The sequence below is a fragment of the Phocoena sinus genome, chromosome 3, assembly GCF_008692025.1.
Source record: "Phocoena sinus isolate mPhoSin1 chromosome 3, mPhoSin1.pri, whole genome shotgun sequence".
Lineage (NCBI taxonomy): Eukaryota > Metazoa > Chordata > Mammalia > Artiodactyla > Phocoenidae > Phocoena > Phocoena sinus.
This window is the reverse complement of record NC_045765.1, coordinates 96881592-96904536: the sequence shown is the minus strand read 5'-3', so window position 1 is coordinate 96904536 and position 22945 is coordinate 96881592. Positions and strand designations below refer to the sequence as shown.

The 22945-nt window shown below is 35.4% G+C and overlaps 1 protein-coding gene across 2 annotated transcripts in view; it reads right to left on the bottom strand.

Annotated features, from left to right (window-relative positions):
• KIAA0825 (KIAA0825 ortholog) overlaps window positions 1-22945 on the bottom strand; it is a 416193-nt gene that overhangs the window by 342048 nt on the left and 51200 nt on the right. Inside the window, exons 1-2 of one of the 2 annotated variants that reach the window (XM_032625773.1) lie at window positions 14525-14628; window positions 7510-7641 (exon numbers count right to left, since the gene is read on the bottom strand). In XM_032625773.1, the coding sequence (XP_032481664.1) occupies window positions 7510-7641; window positions 14525-14535 (143 nt within the window). In that variant the 5' untranslated portion in view covers window positions 14536-14628. Of the gene's footprint in view, window positions 1-7509; window positions 7642-14524; window positions 14629-22945 lie in introns of those variants that run through there. The other variant, XM_032625775.1, reaches the window with a different exon arrangement.

Here is a 22945-nt window from a genome sequence, read left to right as displayed (position 1 = left end):
AATCAAAAATAATAATAATAATGAAAATCAGAAGAGATCTGGGAACACATCTGATTTACATCTTTATCTCCATTGCCCCGATAAATTCAATCACTAAGCCAGACAACAGAGTTGACTGCAAGTTACAAACTGAGGGTTTTAATAGTACATATGGTCACATTGTGAGGAGGCAGGACATACAGCATACAGTTTCATATACTGCCGATAGGAGAGAAGACAGCTGCAGCACTTCTGTGGAACAATTTTATAACAGCTAATTGTACAACTTCTAAGAAACCATCACATAAACTTTCCTAAGGAAGGAAGGACACACATATGCATGTGTGTGTGCAGTAATAGCAGAAAGACTGCAAATAATGTAAATGCTCATCAAGAGGGAATTGGCTTGTTCTATGGAGAGATTTTAAAAATACATTAAGTTAAAAAAATCTAATTGCAGCATATACACAAATTCCCATTTGTGTAAAAAGGGGAATATATTCTTGGGTACACACATCTATATGTAGAGAACATTTCTGGATAGTTAGACAGTAATTCACTAATATAGGGTACTTCTGAAGACCAAGACTAGGAGAGTCAGAAGAGTAAGAAAACTTTTCCTCACCTCTGCCCTTCCATACTCAACTTTTCCTTATATCTGCCTTTCTCTACCGTCTGAAATTTTTCCTGAGTATGTATTACTTTTATAATGTAAAATAGTTAATGGAAAAGAAAACTATCACATTCTACTCATCTAACTTCACACTAGCTGAAGCTAAAGCAAACACAATAGATGTCTAACAAACACATTTATTGATCATCCTCTAGCCTACTTTCTGCCAGGGCTGTTTTAGGTAATGAGAATATAATGAAGAACAGCTGGTCTTTAAAGCAGAAATAAAGGAAATAATACCATTTTGCAGGCCCCCAACTCAGCTCCATCCCAAGTTCCATAAAAAGGTATTCTTAGTCATGATTCTAGAATAAAGATTGTGATTAGCAAATGCTGTGGTGTTAGTGACCCTTTTAAGACAAGGTGTTGACTGTTAAATCCTTGACAAGACTCTTTTCCGGGGAAAGCTGTCAGGGTTGGGTTAGATCTTGAGGCATCAATCATCTACAGGAAAGATGAGCCAGCCACAGCAGTCACATCTTACCAGGGCTCAGTCCCCTTTTAGTGTTTCCTCCTCTGTTCTTGACCTCACAGCTGGGCTATCTTTACCTGGCACCTCTGGTTGGTATCTCAGGGGTGGGGGGCTTACTTCCCCCTGGACCATTAACTCTGACCCTCAATGGGGAGTAGTGGCCTGACTATTGCTGGCTCAATCTCCTCATGAGGTCTATATTCTTAGTACAATATTATTCATACTTTTGTTATTAAAACAGTTTATAAATAGGAAGACACTTACTTCCCTTTCCTTATTTCCCATGAAAAGATAATGACAATAATATTCCTTAGGAATATCCCAAACAATAATTCTTTATTGTCTTATGCCTATTTGGCCAAAAGTAGATAAAGCTAACACACATAAAGATAAAAGTTATACTTTTAAACCTGTCAAACACTTAAAATGTATGCATTACCTGAAAGAATCTCTTAACAATCATCTAGTGGACTACTGATCCCACATTTTGTGCTACTTATCTCAGCGTCCTAAAGCGTCTAATGAAAGCATCGAGGGCACACAATACAGGACTGTGGAGAAAGAAGTTGGAGCACCATACATTATTTGAATGGAGCTATTGGTGACAGAAAATGATGAGGAGGAAGTGGTCCAATATGCCACCTTGAAACAGAGCATGGTTAAATTTATATAAACCATGTATCCAATATTCTGTCACAATATAAAGTTAATGCCTTCCCTACCACCCGGACACCACCTCTCCTGGATCAAGACAAACAATATGATCCATGGTAGCACTTCGTGTTCTTTCTTTAGATAAAAAAAAAAAAAAAAAAAGTAGAAATCCTGCACAGTGCCAGCAAAACTTACATCCTGGGGTACACACAAAGATTGTCTATAATTAAGAAACAGATAGGCAAAAGAAACTCTTAATGATGCAATTATAGCTATCCAACTGACCATTAAGAGGAGAAAAATCATTCATGCCATATTGTAAGCCCAAGAGAACTTCTAGACCTCAATACTGTGTTAAACTAATAATAAGTTCCATTCAGCTCAAAAAAGATTTCAGTGCTACATGTGGTTTTTAGTTACTGAATTGAGTCTGTGGATACAACATTCATAGTATTCCTCTTTGGCAGGTTATTTATCCTCCTGCTACCAATGTTGATATGTGTTAAAATTAAATGATTCACCATCACTGATTTCCACTATCAGACCTAAGAGTCACCTAGCTCTGACTTGAATGGAAATGAGGATGTAAAAGTGAAAATGGTCTGAGAGAATGACAGCTTCTCTTGAAGGGCAGGTGAAGGTTCAGTGACCTCTGGGCACTCTAGTCCATTCTGGTGAATCACTGCTTTGGGAAGCAAAAGACCCGGTGGCTCATAAAATCTGATGATATTAAGAAGAGGGAAGGAATTCACACTTAGAATTCAGGGTCACTGCTAGAAATACAACTTTAAAAATTCAAGGGTAAGGAAAAATACCATATTTAAAAATGAATTACTAATTTTTTTTTCTTTAAAAGTATTAGGAAAAGCCATATCATACAGATTTTCATTACTTATTCAATGTACACCACTGAGAGATAAATAGAACTGTTAGAATACAAAAATGCCAAGGGTAATTCAACTACTGCAATGTAAGTGTGGCATAACTGATTCTCCATGACATACAATTTTCTAAAAGCTATTCTGTTAGAAGGCAATAAATGAGTGCAGAAATGATTTACACTCTTCTGAAACATGGTTATTATTCAGTATTTTATTTTTAAAAATATATACACCCTATACTGTTATGTTTATTCTCTAGAGTATAATAAAAACATAATTGAATTTGATGAAAAATAGACTTGATTCTAAATGTAGCATACAGCACATACAGCTCTCCCTTATTTTATCCCCCGTGAAGATCAATGGTCACTTGAGGTGGTTTTGCTCTAGGTTTGTTTTAATATATGGGCAATAAAATATCTTTAATTTAAAAATTATATCCTTATATTCCATGTCATATTTTCTTTTTAATACTAACATCTGAATTTTGACCTAAATAACAATTTATGAATGCAAAGTACAGTATTTTAATCATTGTTTTACTTCTCAATATGATTTCTTATTGACCAGGAAGGAAAGGAAATTAACTGTAGATGGTTTAGCAAATAAAAATGAAGCAGTCTATAACAAAAGCATCAGAGCTCAGTGACTTGTATGTTTGTTTTATCTTTTTTTTTTTTTTTTTTTGGCCGTGCCCTGCACCATGTGGGATCTTAGTTCCCCGACCAGGGATTGAACCCATCCCTCCTGCAGTGGAAGCACAGAGTCTTAACCACTGGACTGCCAGGGAAGTCCCTCAGTGACTTGTTTTGATGGCGCCTCAAGGCCATTATGAACAAAGAAGGTTACTTTTTAGAAAATATTTAAAATTTGTTTTAATATAACCACCTCTCTCTATATATGTATAACTGAATCACTTTGCTGTACATCTGAAACTAACACAACATTGTAAATCAACTATACTTCAATTAAAAAGAATTTTTTAGTATCAGTGAAAAAAATAACCATCTTTAGAATATAGATAAGTGACTTGTTAATCTATTCAAGCTAACAGTCTTTTCATTTATAAGTTCCTTTGGGTTAGAAACTGTTTCATGAAATATTTAAATATATAATATATATAAATTAAATAAATACATAATTACTCTGAAGTTTAATATAGTGATTTTATATTTACATATACAATATAAATTATAATATACACTATAGTGTGGTTAAGTCTCATATATATGCTATTTTTTAAAAAGACACACACACACGTAGACATATAAATTAAGGGCAGATACAAATCAAAAATAAGAGACTTAATTCTCCCTGTTGAAAATAAGGGAAAAGGTTTCCCTCGTTTCCTATTTCTTAAAGTATTTACCTTAGAAACTTGCAAATGTAAGGACTTTTTGATCTCTTTAAAATGTATTCCTTGGAAGACTAGATAGACATTTTGTCAGCTTTCTCAGCCAGGACTGTCCTTCTCAAGAACCTGGGAATCATCTTTTTAAAATACAAACACCAAAGGAGATAGCCCCCCTATACCCCTGTTCCTGTGAAGAGTAGGAGCCTAACTTCAAAGGGTGCCTTGATCCAATTTGCAACACTGCTTCTTGTCATAAAGATATAAGAAGTTTGCTTCTCCTCAGGATGAAGCCAACTAGCTAACACAGGTGTTCTTTAATCATGGTAAAGTTAGGATGAACCATGTGTGAAAAAATGGGCTGTGAAATCCTCTATTTGAGGGTTAGTTATGAGATAGGAAGGAAGGGGACAGGGCAGAACCACTAAAAGAATGATACAACCATTAAGAAAAACAGGATACCACAAAAACCAGTTAGAACCTACTAGGCCCAAGATGGCAGAAGATTCGAGTTCTGGTAGACCTTGAGCCTCATTTATACACTCATTGTAATACATTAGCATACACTAAATGATATACCCACAGGTGCCTTAACAGTTCTGAGGCCAACCATAAAAGGCCAAAAAGTGGGTGGTAGCCCAATCCCTGGAAATATCCACCCCTTCCCCAAAATACCTGTAATAATCCTCCCACTGATTAGCCTATGAAACTATCCAGCCCATAAAAACTAACCACCCCATATTTTGGGGCTGCTCTCGCCTCCTGAGAGGGCCCACACTCTTGTCTATGGAGTGTGTATCTCTCTAAATAAACCTGCTTTCACTTTACTATGGCTAACTCTTGAATTCTTTCCTGCATGAAGCCAAGGATCCTCACTTGACGGTTTGTCTCAGGGACTTGGGACTCACCCGAGACCTGGGACATGACCATCCTCTCGCGTCCCATTTTCTCCTATAAGTTATTGTCGATCTTGAAAACATGTATGTAATGGGTATACCTACTAGACTATATAAAGGGCTGTGTGTGGTTCCTTTCTGTCTTTGCAATCTCTTAGCAGATCGCCTGGGATGCTTATTACAGTTTGGTTTAATGCCTATTGAATAACAGAAGTGTTTTCTTTCTCTTTTGCTTTTGTGGAGAGGATTTCTGGGATGGGAGAAGATTTTGTTTTTAATTATAATTCCGCAACAATATGCTACCTTTTGGTTTTTTGTTTTCTGTTTTTTAAAATTTTTATTGGAGTATAGGTTATCTTTTGAATTTAAGTTATTTATGCCCATTGTTATGATGAAAAATTAACTGTATTCTCATATTAAACATGAGGAAAAAATTGCAAGAAAATTTCACTTGCTTGGTTCAGTGCCTTTGACAATCCAATATAACTATATTTTAAGTTTTCAAAAAGGAGATACTATATGTCATTCAATAATAGAAATTTTTACTGTGGTGTGCATATTTGTAACCCACATTGATAGGGATAGAGTAGGATAGTTACACAGGTGGTTGTAGAAGTCCCAGTAGGGGATTATAGATAGAGAGGGAAACCTAGGGAACTTTGGGAGATCACTGTAAGTTAAGTCACTCAAGAAAGCTATCGGAATGTCGTGGAAGAAGCAAGCTTGCTTAACTATAAAGTCATAAATAAAAGCACGAGATATACCCCAGGTCATTAAGTGAAAGAGAAAAAATGAGGCCTGCATTCTGCTGGTAGAGTTCAACAAGATAATGATCCTTAGGACCAAGGACAGGAATTTAAGGGAAAGGTGACATTCCAAAGTAGGAGACCCTCATTATATGGAAACCTGAGATGATTCAACATAGTTTATTATATGTTACCACACTTCTGCTGATTTGAATAAGTGCCCTGACAGTCCTAGTTTGACCTTATGGGTCAAATACTCTCCTGCCCGATAAGAAGGAGGAGGTAGTGATGTAAGCCTGATGAGGAAGAATGAGGAAGAAGGTGGTCTTTTCCCCCTGTCCCACTTTCCTTTGATTATAAAAATGTAGCCCGCTTAATCCTTGGGGCAGAGCTCCCTCACCTGTCCACTTGCATCTCTCACAAGCTTCCTATATTAATAAATCTACTTGTTGCCTATCACTTTGCCTCTTGCTGAATTCCTTCTGTGCTGAGAGACAAAGAACCTGAGCCTCAGTAAGTCCAGACACAAGTTGAGTGATTCTAATTAAAACACCGTGGGTTCAAGTCCCAATTTGGGTTTAGGCTGGGTTCAAGTCCCGGCCCGTGGGTTCAATCCCAATCTGAGTTACACGGTTTCAACACGAGACGAATTATTAGAATCTTTGACCAAAAGGATTGAAATAAGTGAACTGACTCTAGGGTCCAAATGCAGATAAAGACAGAGTCCTTTCTATCAGAGAATATGTATTAATGGAAATCTGCTTAACTGTCCCTGCTTCCCCCAGTGTTTAGAAACACTAATTTTGGAGTAGGTGATAAAGACTAACCTTGCTTAGGTGGACTCCCTAGCCTCTTAAGTAAGTGAGGAGACTTAAAATGACAAACATTACATAAAAATAATTTAATGTTCTGCTTTCAGCAATTCAAGCAATCCATGGCCTTATACTACGATTTTATTTTAATACCTTAATTCCAAAATTTTAATTTCTGTGCTTATACATCAAATGAGAACATTTAATTCTAAACCTATTAGTGAAAATGCAGGCCATCAATACTGGCAAACTAAGAAATCATGAACAGTTTAGGGGAGCAGAATTTGCCACCCTAAAATAGGTCTCTTTGGCATATTAAATTATTTTAAGCTGGTTGTTTTCTAAGAAACACACATATGGTAAACACTCTGAAAACCAAGCATGAGCTATCCTTTTGTTAGAAACATTCACATTTATAAGGAAAATCTCCATTTGTAAGGGTGTCTCCCTCACTGTACCAGGCAGAGGAGGATCTCTAGAAACTCTTATCAGTGGAGAAGGTACTGACTTAAATCTGCATAACAACCTTACCCTTGTTTACTGTGCTTTTCCTGGTAACTTCCCAAGACACTCTACCCACCCTCAACATCCTCTTTTGCCTTTAGCTGAGAATGGTTAAGGTGAGAATTTTGCCCATTTTGGCCAGCTACTCAGTTTTTCTGTCTCTCTCCCATGTATACATGTAATTACACTTTTGTCTGATTTTCTTCTGTTAATCTGTCTCATGTCAATTTAATTCTTAGACCACTCAAAAGAACCTAGAAGGGTAGAGGAAAACTTCCTCCTCCCAACAAGAGTAATTCAACAAACTTTATCTATTTGAAGGCAATGCCTATATTTTTTAGCCTTATTTAAAGTAGTAATCAGATAAGGAAAATCATGTTATATTCTAGAGGGGAGGGTCTAATTAATTTTTTTTCAGGAAAGTTAATAATAATTAAAACCTAAAATTTTCTTAAGAGTAGGAAACACTAAAATTAGACAAGATAAAAGTTCGTGTAAATAAAACATGAAACCAATTTGTTTTAAAATTAGCAATATTTACCTTATGGCATTTTGTTCTATCTTTTCATCAATGTCATTGAAGATCTGCTTAAACTCCAAGTCTCCAGGAAATGAATTTAACAAACAATGTAGGTCAAAAGAATTATGGGAATATTCATCTCCCCAATCCATCCTGAGGAATAAGAATAAAAAATGTCAGTTTCCCCAAAATGAAAGGAAAAAACCCACCTCAAGTTGTGATATTAACTCCAAAATAATAATGCCCATTTAGAGGCAAAATACAGCAGTAGAAGAAGTAGGGTATTATTAATCTAGGTAGATTGTTTTATTATTTAAATTTCATGAGGTGTGACCTAATTTTCACATTTCTCTGTGGTTTGAAAGCTGAAAAAAAGTCAGAGTACCTAAGCATCCTGCTGCTTCTCACTGTAACCAAAGCTGCAAAGGAAATCGCGAAGCCTCAGGGACCTGTGTGAACAAGGGTGGTTGCTTCAAGAATTCAGCAACTTCCCTCCACTCTTATCAACATATTGACCTAGTCATTGGAAACTCAGAATTTTTTAGTCTCATCCCCTAGTCCTGTTTTATATGTGAAGAAGGTAAAATTTCCCTTGTGTTCTTCTACCACCCTTGTCAACCTAAGTACTGATATTGGACTAAAACTTAAATACAATACTCCTTCTAGAGATAAGCATTTTCCCACTACCAAAACTTCAATCATTCATTCCATATGTATTCACTGAATGCTTGATATATAACAGGCACTGCTGAAGAAGCTGGGGATATAGCTGCAACAAGTCAAAATCCCTGCCCTCATGGTGTTTTTGATCTAGTGGGGAAGGTAGATTTTAAAAACACATAACCAGATATATTTTATAAAAGTTTACATGATGAGAAGTGCTATGAGAACAAATAGAGCAGGGCAATGAGATAGACTAAAAATGATAGAGTTGGGGCAGAGTGTAAAATTTTTTTATTTAGAGGTACGTTATTTTTTGACATAAAATATTAATCTGATGACTGATGGTATAAATGAATGAGAAATTTAAACATTAAATTATAACACATATACATAGACTGAATATTAACAAGAAAAAGGCTTGGAAAAATATGGTTTTAGTTTGGATACACCCAAAATATTTGAAATATTATCTAAAAAGTTTTGCAGAAGCTACAACACTAATAGACACACTCATCCTTAATTATTTAATTATTAATAAATGTAGGTAATTTATTATCATATAATAAAACAGCTAAAGAGTTCTCATAGTTTCTATCTGGCACTTCAAAGAAGTTGTTTTGGAATACAGCTTTTATTCTTCCTAAGAGATATTACTTTAAGAGGAAAACATTCCACTAAAACATTTTAATATAGAAGTCCATGGTATCACCAGACTTGTCATTTGAAGCTCAATTAGTTCCAATATACCATTTTTAAATATCAAAATCCTCATACAGGGGCTTCCCTGGTGGCACAGTGGTTGAGAATCTGCCTGCCAATGCAGGGGACACAGGTTCGAGCCCTGATCTGGGAAGATCCCACATGCCGTGGAGCAACTAGGTCCGTGAGCCACAACTACTGAGCCTGCGTGTCTGGAGCTTGTGCTCCACAACAAGAGAGGCTGTGACAGTGAGAGGCCCGCGCACCGCGATGAAGAGTGGCCCCCACTTGCCGCAACTAGAGAAAGCCCGCGCACAGAAACGAAGACCCAACACAGCCAAAAATAAATAAATAAATAAATCCTCATACATTTGGAGTCTCCTTTTAAAAATATTTTGCAACGGGCTTCCCTGGTGGCGCAGTGGTTGAGAGTCCGCCTGCCGATGCAGGGGACACGGGTTCGTGCCCCGGTCCGGGAAGACCCCACATGCCGCGGAGCGGCTCGGCCCGTGAGCCATGGCCGCTGAGCCTGCGCGTCCGGAGCCTGTGCTCCGCGACGGGAGAGGCCACAACAGTGAGAAGCCCGCGTACCGCAAAAAAACCCAAAAACCAAAAACCAAACAAACAAAAAAAAAAATATTTTGCAATAAAAGGTTTAATTTTTCATTTGAAAACAAATATTTACCTATAATATACCATAATTAATATTAACTTGAAATCAGGCAAAAAAATTAAATTGCCAAAACTATAAGGTAAGTGGTAGAAAATGCTATGTCCATCAGAAGTTATACTTCTTTAGGTCACCAAAACCTCAATATTTCCATATACCAATGAGTTTGATATCTTCCTATCTTTCCAGTAGCTCACCTACTTACAGCTATTATCATAACGGTCATTTCTGAACCCAAAGGCCAATATTACTAATAATGAATTCAGTTTATGTATTTACATATTTTTGAATCTTTTTGGGTAGTTCAACTTTTCAGGTGATGAGATATTCAAAAACTGTTGCAAGAAAATAAAATTTCACTTTTATAATGGAAAGATTTGAATGGCTGAGGGTTCTCGTACAGAACTCAAACTTAGTAAATATTTTGTTTATAGCCAGCTTCTCTGTAATAAAACAAATTATATTATCAATATTCTGTTCAGAGTTGCCCCAATTTATCGATATTGTAACGCCTCATTACTTCAGACTCCACATATTCAAACTAAAGAAAATATGTGTAGAAGTCAGCTTAAATATAATAGCAAACTAGTAATATGATTTGTCGTATATCTACTATGTGTAAGGTAATTTATATACATCACCTTCCTTAATCTTCATAATAACTCTACAAAACAGCTATTATCCTCATGTATAGGGGAGGGAACTTGGGCCCAAAGAAATGAACTAACATGTCCATGTTACATAGCTACCCAGTGTTAGGGGGTAGGGTATGAACCCAGACCTGTTTGGTTTTAAAACTTGAGGTTGCTGGACTCTTGATAAATGAATCAGTTATTGCATATAAAACATTTTAGAATGTAGAAATGATATTAAACAAAATGTTAAAATGGTTATCTTTGGACAGACTGGATAGACTATGGTTGATTTTTATTTTCTTCTTCATATTTAGCACTTTCCTATGTTTTGCAATAAGTACTTATTTTATATATAATTAGGAAAAGTAGTTAAAAAAGAAATTAGCTTTGCTCTCAGGACGTGTATGATCTCTTATTTTATTGGGTTGGCCAAAAAGTTCGTTCGGGTTTTTGGTACGCTGCTATGGAAAAACCCGAACGAACTTTTTGGCCAACCCAATACACTTTCTATATGTCTTCATTTGAAATATCTTCCAACCTTAAAACTTCTCTCTTGCCAATTTGTATTTATAATTTCTTTCAAAGTCTGATTCAAACCTTACATAATAATTCCTAAATATCTCTCCACTGACCATTTCACCAAACTTTCTGTATTGTTTTGTGGTATTTGTGCTTACAAATGCTGTTAAAAGGAAATCTGTTGTTTTGTATCATTTCAATATTGAATGTGTGTGTTATGTCCTTCATTGAAATCAGCTCTGGGGTAAAACAATAATGGACAGAAACAGGTCAAACATTCAGATAGGGCTGGTGGCCATGATTTTGAAGGATTCCCAATCTACATGGTTGCATGATTTTCTCTATTTAACCTCAGTAGAGAAGTTAATCAGTACATACAAAGACTGTCATTATAAAGGAATGCCATTTGATAACAATGATAGGGTACCAGAATGATGATGGTTCAGAGTTTTCATATGACTGGCATAGATCTGTGATGCTTCCATATGTATGATAAGATTTCAAGGTGGTGAAGGACAAGAGAAACAAGAGTCACCTTTACAGTGGTAGTAAAGTTTAAGATGCTGTGTGATAGGATAAGAGAAAACTTGATGGGCAAACTATAATAAGATGAGAAAATTAACCTGAGTGAATAGGGATGCACAGGACCAACATGAGAAATAAAGGAGGGAGAGTACAGACTGTAGTAAGTGATGCTAAAGTTTGGATTTAGAAGCTTTCCCATTAGGATGGCAGTGATCCCTGCAGGACTGTGGTGAGAAAGAAGCACGCACTGAATGAGTATAAGCACAGACACCAAACTTCCCATTTCCTTACATGTATTTTGTGGGTCCACAGTGTGTCTGACACTGTGCTGGGCATCATGAAGGAGCAGAGAGACTGAATGATTGAACAGTTTCTCCTCTCAAGGAACAGTAATAAGCACAGGACCATAAGAAAGGGAGCGAGTAGAAAGATCACTGCTATATTCTAAGTGAAACATAATTATGACCTCAACAACAGAAAAGTAAATTATTGAGGGACCAATGTAATCTGGGAAATACTTCAGTGGTATTTCAAAAAGATAGAATTACCTTTAAAAAATCTAAGGGGAAAAAGGAAGAGGCTATGAAGCTATGGATCAAGATATAGCTTTATATTCTGTTTATGTCCCTATAAATCATCATCAGGGACACAATAATAATTTGACATAATGAATGAAGTCTCTTATCCTAATCGACGATCAATCAAAGATGGGAACTATAACTTTTTAAAGTACAATAACTTTGTTTTTGAAATTTCCATTCCCCAACACTGTTTTTAAATGTTCATTCTCCTGTAATGTTTCTGATCACTTTTTGTATAAGATTAAAAAAAGTGTTTAATATTTCAAACAAGTATTAGCAGCCAATCTAATATTAATTATTGCCTTTTAAAGACAAGTTATGTTTGAAGAATTATATCTAAGCCAAACATCTGTAGATCAAATTTCAGCCACATGCAAATTATAACAGTTGAGTTATAAATTCCTAAGAACAATGACTATAATAAAATATGAAAATATTATAAGCACTGCCAGAAAACATTACAGTAAAGCAATAAAACTAATCATACCTTACGTGATCAAAAGAAAGCACACAAAAGTAATTTTGGACTCTCACTTGTCCCTTAACATATTTTAAAATGATACCTTTCTATCCTAAGGTCTCTTCTTCTTTATTTAAACACATACAATGGTTAGAGTTCTTATCTTATCTTATCACTAGTCCTGAGTGCCATTCTTCTTAAGACCAATATGATTAAAAAGGATTGAAAGATAGAAAAACCAACCCTTGGGAGGAAATCCACACAGGAATTTAGTTAGTAAAGGAAACATTTGGATCAAGTGATTTCTCCAGTGAGGAGGGTCTAATGCCTTTCCTATCTATGGCTGCACTGTGGAATTAATGTGTCCACCAGCTCTAGCTCACCTGAAGTCCTACCATCCAATATCACTGTCTAGCCTAAAATAAACAGTTAATTAGCACAGTAAGTGGGGTATTCTGATTAATTAAAGATAATTATACATTCCACATATAACTGAACAAGTTTCAAAATGTTGCTCTATAATAAAATACATTTAACTCTAAACATCATTGAACCAAGAATCAAAAGATCTGAGTCCTGATCCTGGTCTGCCAATGCCTCTGTGACTTTGGGTGAGTCACTCAATCTGTCAAGAGGGATGGAGCTTATGTTCCTCATTTATAAAATGAGGTGAATGGATTTATTAGGCTCTGAGGTTTCTTCTAGCTATAAATTTGTTGTATTCTATAAAAATGGTAGGAGAAGAACATATTTATGAACCCCCCAAATTAACTTTTCCATGGACTATTTCGTTTGTCAATACCATCATTGTTCCTGTATCCTGGACTCTCAGAGCTATTTTTGTGTTTTTTTGGGGTTTTTTTTTGCGGTACGCGGGCCTCTCACTGTTGTGGCCTCTCCCGTTGCGAGCACAGGCTCCGGACGCGCAGGCTCAGCGGCCATGGCTCACGGGCCCAGCCACTCCGCGGCATGTGGGATCTTCCAGGACCGGGGCAGGAACCCGTGTCCCCTGCATCCGCAGGTGGACTCTCAACCACTGCGCCACCAGGGAAAGCCCTCAGAGCTATTTTTAATTCTTCCCTTTTCCCTTCTCCAGGACTGCCACATGAAAAGCTAAAGTAGAATATGTAGCTTAGCAAGAAATATTATGTGAAAAAGGAAACGTGAGGCAGGAAAACATTCTCTTATGGTAATAGGTAGATGCCCTGAACTGATGCTCCATTCTCCAACCTGCATCTCCCTAAAATATTCTAAAAAGCAATCAGCCCATGTTCCTGGGTTCCTTTGAATTGACACACTCTTTACTCAACAAAAGATGTCTGAGATGAACTGAGTTTGGGCATTATGCCTCTACAAGGAAAAAGATGACATTACAGCCATCATGTATCCTTGAGCTATTATTCTTGGTATCTTTTATATTATTTGTATTATTCTTTGTATTTCTTGTTTGGTTTGAGTTGCTGATTTGATAAAAAAAAAAGCAAACTGAAATCTGGACCAGGTCGCCATTCTGAAATCTGGACCAGTCTTTTCTTCTGGCCTAGTTCATTTTAATTTTTCCATCCATATTTAGTCAACAAAGTAGTCTTCTTATATCATTCACAAAGTCCTGCCAACTTTATATAATTCAACATTTAACTTTTACTAAATCTTGACAATTTTATGTAGTTATAAAGTTGTACAAGAGAATTATTATTTTACCTCTCATATATGTTGGCTTGTTTACTGCCATATATATTTAACAGCTTTCCCTAGAACCATTATAAATTTCATTCATTATGAAGCCTATATAATTTCCAAAAAAGATTTTTTTAAGGCTAGATCTTCCCCTGTGATATCTCAGAGTTGCCAAAGATTTATTTTCATCAATTACTGAGAGTTGAAATTTTAATGTTCTAGCCTCCCCTAAGACTGAGAAACAACTCAAATGGATCTCCATTTGTTGACAGTTATTTCAAATACCTAATACATTAAAGCCTTATATTAGGAAATAATGAACTTGTTTTATTCAATTTATACTGCTATGCTTTCTACTAATTATTGTGGAAGTTCTGATTATTATAATTATATGAGCTATAATATTGATATACATCCAGTAAGTACTCATATTAACATACTACAGCTATTAAAATCCCCTTTGATAAAATATAGAACACTTCACTGTAACTCCTCTATTAGTAATTTAGATATGTGTATGTATGAAGTAGAAACTGACAGGATCAGTTGGAATACACTATTGCAGCTTGACAAACAAACAGAATTAATTGTCATATGCTTTACTCACCAAATTGACATTGCTTTCTTTATTTTTCAGTGTACCTTTCTTTCCAGAAAATATTTTCATTTTAATAACTCTTTATAATCTTCAATATGCAATCTTCGTCATCTCTTGCTTTAATACAACAGTGAAACCAAGATAATTAAAAATGAATTTAATTTCAGCATTCTTTTATAACTTGGCGCTTGTATATTTCACATGATTTAAAAGTCATAAAACACAGATGTAAAGAACAAATGTATGGACACCAAGCGGGGAAAGCTGGGGGGTGGCGGATGGTGGTGGGATGAATTGGGAGATTGGGATTGACATATATACACTAATATGTATAAAATAGATAACTAATAAGAACCTGCTGTATAAATAAATAAATAAAATTCAAAAAAATCAGTTTAAGACTAAAAAAATAAATTTTTAAAAGTCATAAAATTATTATATATTTTGAGATTAGAGCTAAATAATGTTGCAAATCATGGGGCTGTGATTTACTAATGAATTTTCAAGTACAGTAAAACCTTAGTAATTTGGAAAACAGTACATCTGCATTAGAAAGTTTAAGTTATGGAGCACTTTTTAAAAGGCAGTTGTATTATGTAGCAAGAGGGAATAATAAATAGCTTATGAGATGTCAATTATATTTTTAAGGAACTCTTTTAATAATTAGGCAAGAATGCTTTGAACTTAGTATGTACTTTGTATCGAAATGGGTGCTTCTAAAGGAGTTACAGTTCTTAAAGTATGTTCCAAGAGTTGAAGAATTTCTCCTAAAATGTTAATATTATTGATTAGCTAGTCAAATTAATGTGATACTATTCTCCTAAATTTTAGTAATATTATTTATTAACATCAATTTGATGAATAAATCTATCCATTGAAATACCCTTTTATGACTTTCAGGGCTTTGCTCCATCAGTTATCATCAACTAGTCCTACAACATCAATATCCCTTTCAGTTGACTATAAACATGTTCAAGTTTCTTGCTTTTTAGAAACCAACAAAACCCTCCCTAGGATCCCCTTCTTTTCATAGCCTGGCATCTCAAAATAGCAGTCCATATTTCTTAATCTCATGTTCTCATCTTTCACTTCTCAACCCAGAACAATCTGGTTTCAGCCTCCATCTTTTTACTGAAACTGACAAAATACTTTTCACTTCCCATCATACTCAATCTCTGCACTATTTGGTACTGACAGCTACTCATTCCTTGAAGTTGTCTTCTCTCTTGTCAATTTTCCTAAGTATTATACTTTCCTGGTTCTCTTCTAGTTTCTCACATCATTTATTCAGAGGCTCCTGGTAGGAGGCCCCACTCTGGGTAGCTGGCCAGCTCACATTTCTTTTTTTATCTGATATACAGTATCAGATGTACAATGGTGGTGCACTTTCTATGCTAAAGGACCCAGCTTTCCTGGTCATAACTAATTGATTCAGGGTTAGAAATCTGAGCCAAGCTGAACCATCAGATGCATACTAAATAAATTTTGAAATCTGAATGAAGGCAGGGACAGGGAATCACTGGTAGTAAACCAATCACGATACTTCCAGCCTCCCAAGAAAAGATGCATGGATTTTTTTGGCTGAGACCCCTGTAATTGCCCAGTTCCTGTCCTCCTCTGACTGACTGATTGCTCATACAGCTTCCTTTTGGTTCTGTGAGATACATATAATAAATCCTTTCCCTGCTCAACCGCCCAACAGCCACTTTGTTTGCTCGTTGTTTAAATTGACCAGAGTAGTTTTTATTAAACTAATAAACATCTTGATTGGCTCCTCTCTCATCTCTGCCATTGAACACTGATATTCACCAGAGTTCTTTCTAAACCTGCTTCTCATTTTAAATACTTTCCTTGAGCATTTTTCATTCAAAGCAACTGCTTCCTTTTATGTAATTTTACTGTAGTCGATTTATTTTACTTAAAAATTTTTGTTTTGTTTTTATTCATTTGATTTTCTCCTCAGACCTCAAAAATCTTTTCATATTAGTTTCATTTTTCAGTCTTCCCAAATCTCCTTATTTCCCTTGCCTGAGTTGGGAAGCGGACTATGGAAATTTCTCTTTTGCTTCTCTTCCTACACATCTTATGCTAGAGTTACTGGTCCTCTTCCTATTCTGCATGCTTTTCACAACCTCTTTCATCTATTATGTTAATGCTGAAAATTCAAGGTCTATGTGTCTAATTCTCTAAAACCCTACACATACATCCAAGCACTTACTAGACAATTCCACTTTGCTGATCCAAAGGTCCCTTCAACTCAACATGTTCAACATTTAATTCAAAATCTTTTTCTTGGACTTTTCTGGTGGTGCAGTGGTTAAGAATCCGCCTGCCAATGCAGGGCACACGGGTTCAAGCCCTGGTCCGCGAAGATCCCACATGCCGCGGAGCAACTAAGCCCATGCGCCACAACTACTGAGCCTGCGCTCTAGAGCCCGTGAGCCACAGCTATTGAAGCCCGCGCGCCTAGAGCCCATGCTCCGCAACGAGAAGCCACCGCAATCAGAAGCCAGTGCACCGCAACGAAGAGTAGCCACCGCTCGCCGCAACTGGAGAAAGCCCGCTTACAGCAACGAAGAGCCAACGCCGCCCAAAATAAAAATAAATAAAATAAATAAATAATCTTAAGAAAAAAAAATCTTTTTCTTAAAATAACTTTTCTTCCTATGTCATAGGGTCACCACCTACCTAATCTCCCTCTCCCATGCCTAGTATTTTAAATCAGGAGTCAGCAAACTACGGTGCAGTCTGTTTTTTCTATGGCCTACAAGCTAAGGATAGTTTTTACATGTCTAACATGTTGTAAAAATTAAAAAACAAACAAAAAAGAATATACTACAGTGGCCATATGCTGTCCACAAATCCTAAAGTATTTACTATCTGGCCTTTAATAGAAAAAGTTTGCTGACCCTTGTTTTAAATGGTCATCAAATTCTTTGACCCTTTCTCTTCCTAATATCTTAAATGGTCACCACTGCTCTCAAATTTGACTTCTCCTTCTTTCTGCACCAGCGCCCCAAATCTGGAACACTATCTGTCTCCAAGATACATAAATACATATTTGTGGTATAATAAATACATATTTGGTTTTTGCCACTCCTACCTCCTTCCTTACCTCATCCTATGTGTCTCTTCCATTTGGCTGTTCCTGAGTTGTATCCTTTTTAATAAAACTGTAATCAGAAGTATGGCACTTTCCTGAGTTCTGTGAGTCATTCAAATGAATTACTGAACCTGTGGGAGCTGCTGAATTTGTAGTCAGCCAGGCAGAAGCGGGTATCCCTGGAGACCTCACTTGCTCACGTCTGAAGTGGGGGCAGTCTTGCAGGACTAAGCCTTTCACTTGCAATGACTGTGCTAACTCCAGGTAGTTAGTGTTAGAACCGTTGAACCGAATTGTTGGAAACCTGGGTGATATCCACCTTGCACACTGGCATTAGACTTCTCATGTTACAAACCAATTCAGATCATTTCACTACCCTGCCTAAATACCACTGAAGGTTTTCCACAATGCATAGGATAATTCCAGGTTCTTCACCTAGTTTTATATATATGTATTCATCATATTTATTTATATTTTTCTACTATAACTGTCCTTGGTTGACATCTTGAAATAGCCTTTTGCTATAACTCCTTCTACTAAGAATGCTTTCAGTAGAAGATCATGTTTATGGAAGGCATTTACTTCATTAAAGTAGATAATACTATTTATAGAAAACATATAACTATAATATACTATAATAACTGTGAAAAGGTAAGAAAATATATTTATGGTGAAAAATTAGATTTTACATTTATTTATGCTATCAAATAACATTTAAATGTGATACCTTAAAACTCTTTCTAGTTTCCATCTACCAAAAAAGGAAATCAGATAAAAGCGATCTTTAAGGACCCTTCTAGTTTAAAAATTCTATTATTATAATCATGTGATCTATTTCTTTAATATTTAATTTTCTGTTATCCTGCCTTTGCAGTATACTTTTTAATTCTATAGTTCAATAGAGGGATAATTTGTTGTTGGTTATAAATAAATTCATATGAAATGACCTGAAAACCTATTTAAAAAGCAATCAGTGAAAGTAAATATTGGATTTCTTCATGTTAAATCTGAAAATCCATCACTATTCTTGCTTTTTACTTTATTTGCTGCTTAACATATCTCAACAGTGAATCTATCATATCAACATAGTCATCATGATCCAAGCTGCAAATAATAGAGAGTGTCAGTGTCAATTTTGCTTTCTCACACTTGCTTCCCTTCACTTCATCTGATTTTAATAATCCCTGTCAAACCACAAACAGTCCAAATTACCTTCATGACACAGAAGCTTTCAAGGAGCAGACAGAATCTCAACTTTCATTTAGCAACTACAAAAGAAAGCTGTCCAGCTGGACAAATATTATTTCCACACTTGACAATCTCTACAGTTGAGCATGCATTTTAATTTTAACTAAACCTGCCACGAGTTTGATATGAGCTTCTTGTTTTGTGTAGATTGACTCATAGGATTATCAGACCAATGACTGTAATTGTGATGAAAGAACCCAGTATTTTTCTACTAAAAGATGAATCATATACCAAAGCTGAGGGACGAAAATTAACATATAAGAAGCAATGTGGAGTCATGTACAATAGAAAGAAAACTACTTAAACTAGGTGCTTTAATTACTAAATAAAGGCTAAAGATACAGAACACATTCTTTGAAAGAACTAATAAGTAAAAATAGAATGTAAAAACATTAAAATTTTATGCATAGATACCATTGAGAAACAATCCTAAGAATGAAAAATAAAGAGATTTTTTAAATTGTTTTGGATTGACTCAACTTCAAAGTCAAATTTCTAGAATAGTTCTATGTGTGAAATTATAATAAAACTGACATTCTTGACAAGATGTTAGAAAGTCCACTCTATACTAATCAACATGCCCTTGTACACACAATGTGAAACTTTGAAAAAAGTCAAAGTAAAAATGAATAATGATAATAAGTTTGTAGAGGAGTAGTAGAATAAATGTTACCTGCAAAACTATACATAAACTATTATATCTTTGAAGCTTAATTTATTAAACTTAAATCTAAAAGTTTCAAATGGTAAGATATTTCTGGGAACATTTCCTAAGCTAGGCCTGAATTCCTCCTATAGTTATAGAACCTCAAAATTGCCAAATGTCAGTCTTCCGTCCAAACTGCTACACTTCACACTGGTCACAGGCACTTCCTTCTCCAAAGGAAGTGCTATTAGGGCACTGTTTCTCCCTAAATCTGTCCTGGACACCACAGCTCAGTTGCCTTTACCAGTCCCTTTTTCTGTCTCTTTCCTGTGGTCCTCTGAGTGAACAATTTCATCAGTATCCATGTCTTCTGCTACAACTTGTGTTTGGAGCTCCTGTTCTAACTGTCCAGCTCCACACTGGATAACTCCCGTGGATATCCCACAGGCACCTAAACTCAACATGCCCCAAACAATTTTATTATCTTCCCTCTAAAAGGTCTTCATATTCTTTAGGTCCCTCTGATAGTTAACAGCACCACTATCAACATAGGCACTCATGTCAGAAATGTGGGAGTCATCCGCCATGTTCTAACGTTCTCTCACCAGTCCCATAGCCAGATGGTTAGTTTGCCTTCATATTTGTCATATCCAACCCTGTTCTCATATTGCTTCTGTGTAAATCCAAAATCCAAACTGCTGGATTAGTACAGCAGTTTGCTAAAGTGTTTCCCTATTTTTAGCATTATCTCCTAATTCATTCTCTATCCTACCACCAGAATGATCTTTGTAAAGGTGAGAGAGGAATCAGTGTTTATAGCAAGATTTTAACTCTAAATGACTGGTAGAAAAGACATACTCTTAAGCGAAAGAGAAAAACCACAGGAAAGAGTTACATTTTTAATTTGTAGGGGGAAAGGGAGTGTTCATTTTGGAAATAATGAATTTGAAGTATAAGGATTACAATAAAGCAATCATTTGGAAAAGGGGAAATGGGATTTGGGAAGGAGGGGATGAAGCATATATACATCAAAGGATTATAGAATTTATTCATTCAAACTAGGACCTTTTTTCTTGGAGTAAAAAGGGTACTGAAAATAATTTAAATTATGTAATTTTTTGAGATGGATACTTACAAATCAAGTTAGTAGCTTTATAATATTTGTGGACCTATGTAATACTTATATTCAAAATAACATTCTTTCAAAAAATTCTTATATCTATGCCCATTGAAGTAAAAAGATCTTTATATTATTTTAACATTAAAAATATAAAAACAGATGATTCTTGGTACATTTCATACACTTTAATCAATTTCTTAGATGTGTCTGCCTCTCACAGTTATTTTTCTGAAGAATGTATTTTTAAAAATATGATTGTATTATTTTTATAATTTTCCAAGATACAATTTATGGTTAGTAAATTTTAAGTTGTTGACACCTTCAAGTGACTCTTCTGTATACTCTTTCTCAGGTGCAAATCTACCTGGTAAATTTATTAAGTTCAGAGAAAATTCACTAGTGGAAAATATCACCAATTTTAATTTTTAATAATGAAATACATAAATACTCTACCCAAAATATTTTTACAGTTTCTATTTTTTTGCCTGTATGCAAAGTGCCTTTTTGGACTAATAACATAAGACAAATTTAGCAAATAAATATATATGCTTATTTTCAATGTTTTGCTAAATTTATTTATTTATTTATTTTAAAAACATCTTTATTGGAGTATAATTGCTTTACAATGGTGTGTTAGTTTCTGCTGTGTAACAAAGTGAATCAGCTATATGCATACATATATTCCCATATCCCCTTCCTCTTGAGTCTCCTTTCCACCCTCCTTAACCCACCCCTCTAGGTGGTCACAAAGCACCGAGCTGATCTCCCTGTGCTATGAGGCTGCTTCTCACTAGCTATTTATTTTACATTTGGTAGTGTATACGTCAATGTTACTCTCTCACTTCATCCCAGCTTACCCTTCCCCCTCCCCGTGTCCTCAAGTCCATTCCCTGCATCTGTGTTTTACTCCTGTCCTGCCCTTAGGTTCATCAGAACCATTTTTTTTTTATATTCCATATATATGTGTTAGCATAAAGTATTTGTTTTTCTCTTTCTGACTTACTTCACTCTGTATGACAGACTCTAGGTCCATCCACCTCACTACAAATAACTCAATTTCGTTTCTTTCTATGGCTGGGTAATATTCCATCGTATATATGTGCCACATCTTTATCCATTCATCTGTCGATGGACACTTAGGCTGCTTCTATGTCCTGGCTATTGTAAATAGAGCTGCGATGAATACTGTGGTACATGACTCTTTTTGAATTATGGTTTTCTCAGGGTATATGCCCAGTAGTAGGATTGCTGGGTCATATGGTAGTTCTATTTTTGTTTTGCTAATTTAGATACTGCAAACTTGTAGGCTTTTCCAGGTTAACTTCATTCTGAACCATAATATAAATTTATTCAATTAAAAATATGAACTCCATCAAAATATTTTCCCCATAAGTGTAGGTATTTCAAAACACAATTATGGAATTTCACAATTAAATTTTATAAAACATTCGAGTTCTTATAAATTAATTTGTTCAGTTTCCCATTTGATTTCACGGAGAAACATTTCAAGGTCCTCCTATTTGCAAGCTTTGTGTTCAATAATTGCAATTCCCTAAAAGCGTCACATAAACTGAATTTTTTGCCTTCTACTTGTTAAATGCTTTGACTAAAAATTTCCAGTAGATTTTGCAGAAACTGCACCAAAATTTAGAGAACATTTTTACGAAAGTATTTAATACCATGGTAGGATATTTTCATTGATTTACAAACTTACTCTTCAAAGTCTCAAAAATTTCTAAAATCCTACATCTGTGTCTTTATTCCTGTCCTGCCCTTAGGTTCATCAGAACCATTTTTTTTTTTTAGATTCCATATATATGTGTTAGAGAGAAAGTGTATACTGCCATGCTTAAGTTATTTTTATTTTATCAGATCAATCTAACCATAAACATTTCCGGGCTGGGGACTTGCCTAGTGGTCCAGTGGCTAAGACTCCACACTCCCAATGCAGAGGGCCCAGGTTTGATCCCTAGTCAGGGAACTAGATCCCACAGGTCACAACTAAAGATCCTGCATGCCACAAGGAAGATCAAAGATCCCACATGCCACAACTAAGATGGGGCACAGCCAAGTAAATAAAATAAATAAATAAATATATTTTTTTAATTTCCAGGCTGGTTATTTCATGTATGTATAAACATATTTGTACTCTTTTAGAACTATATCTTCTATTTAGATTGGTAGATTTTATAGATTTCTTAGAGGCAATTATGAATTGCACAAATATGTGCATCACAACATATTCTAAGTATAGTTCTCTCTATAGGTTCTAAATTTATTCAAAAAAATTTATGATGTTATGTTCTACCTCAA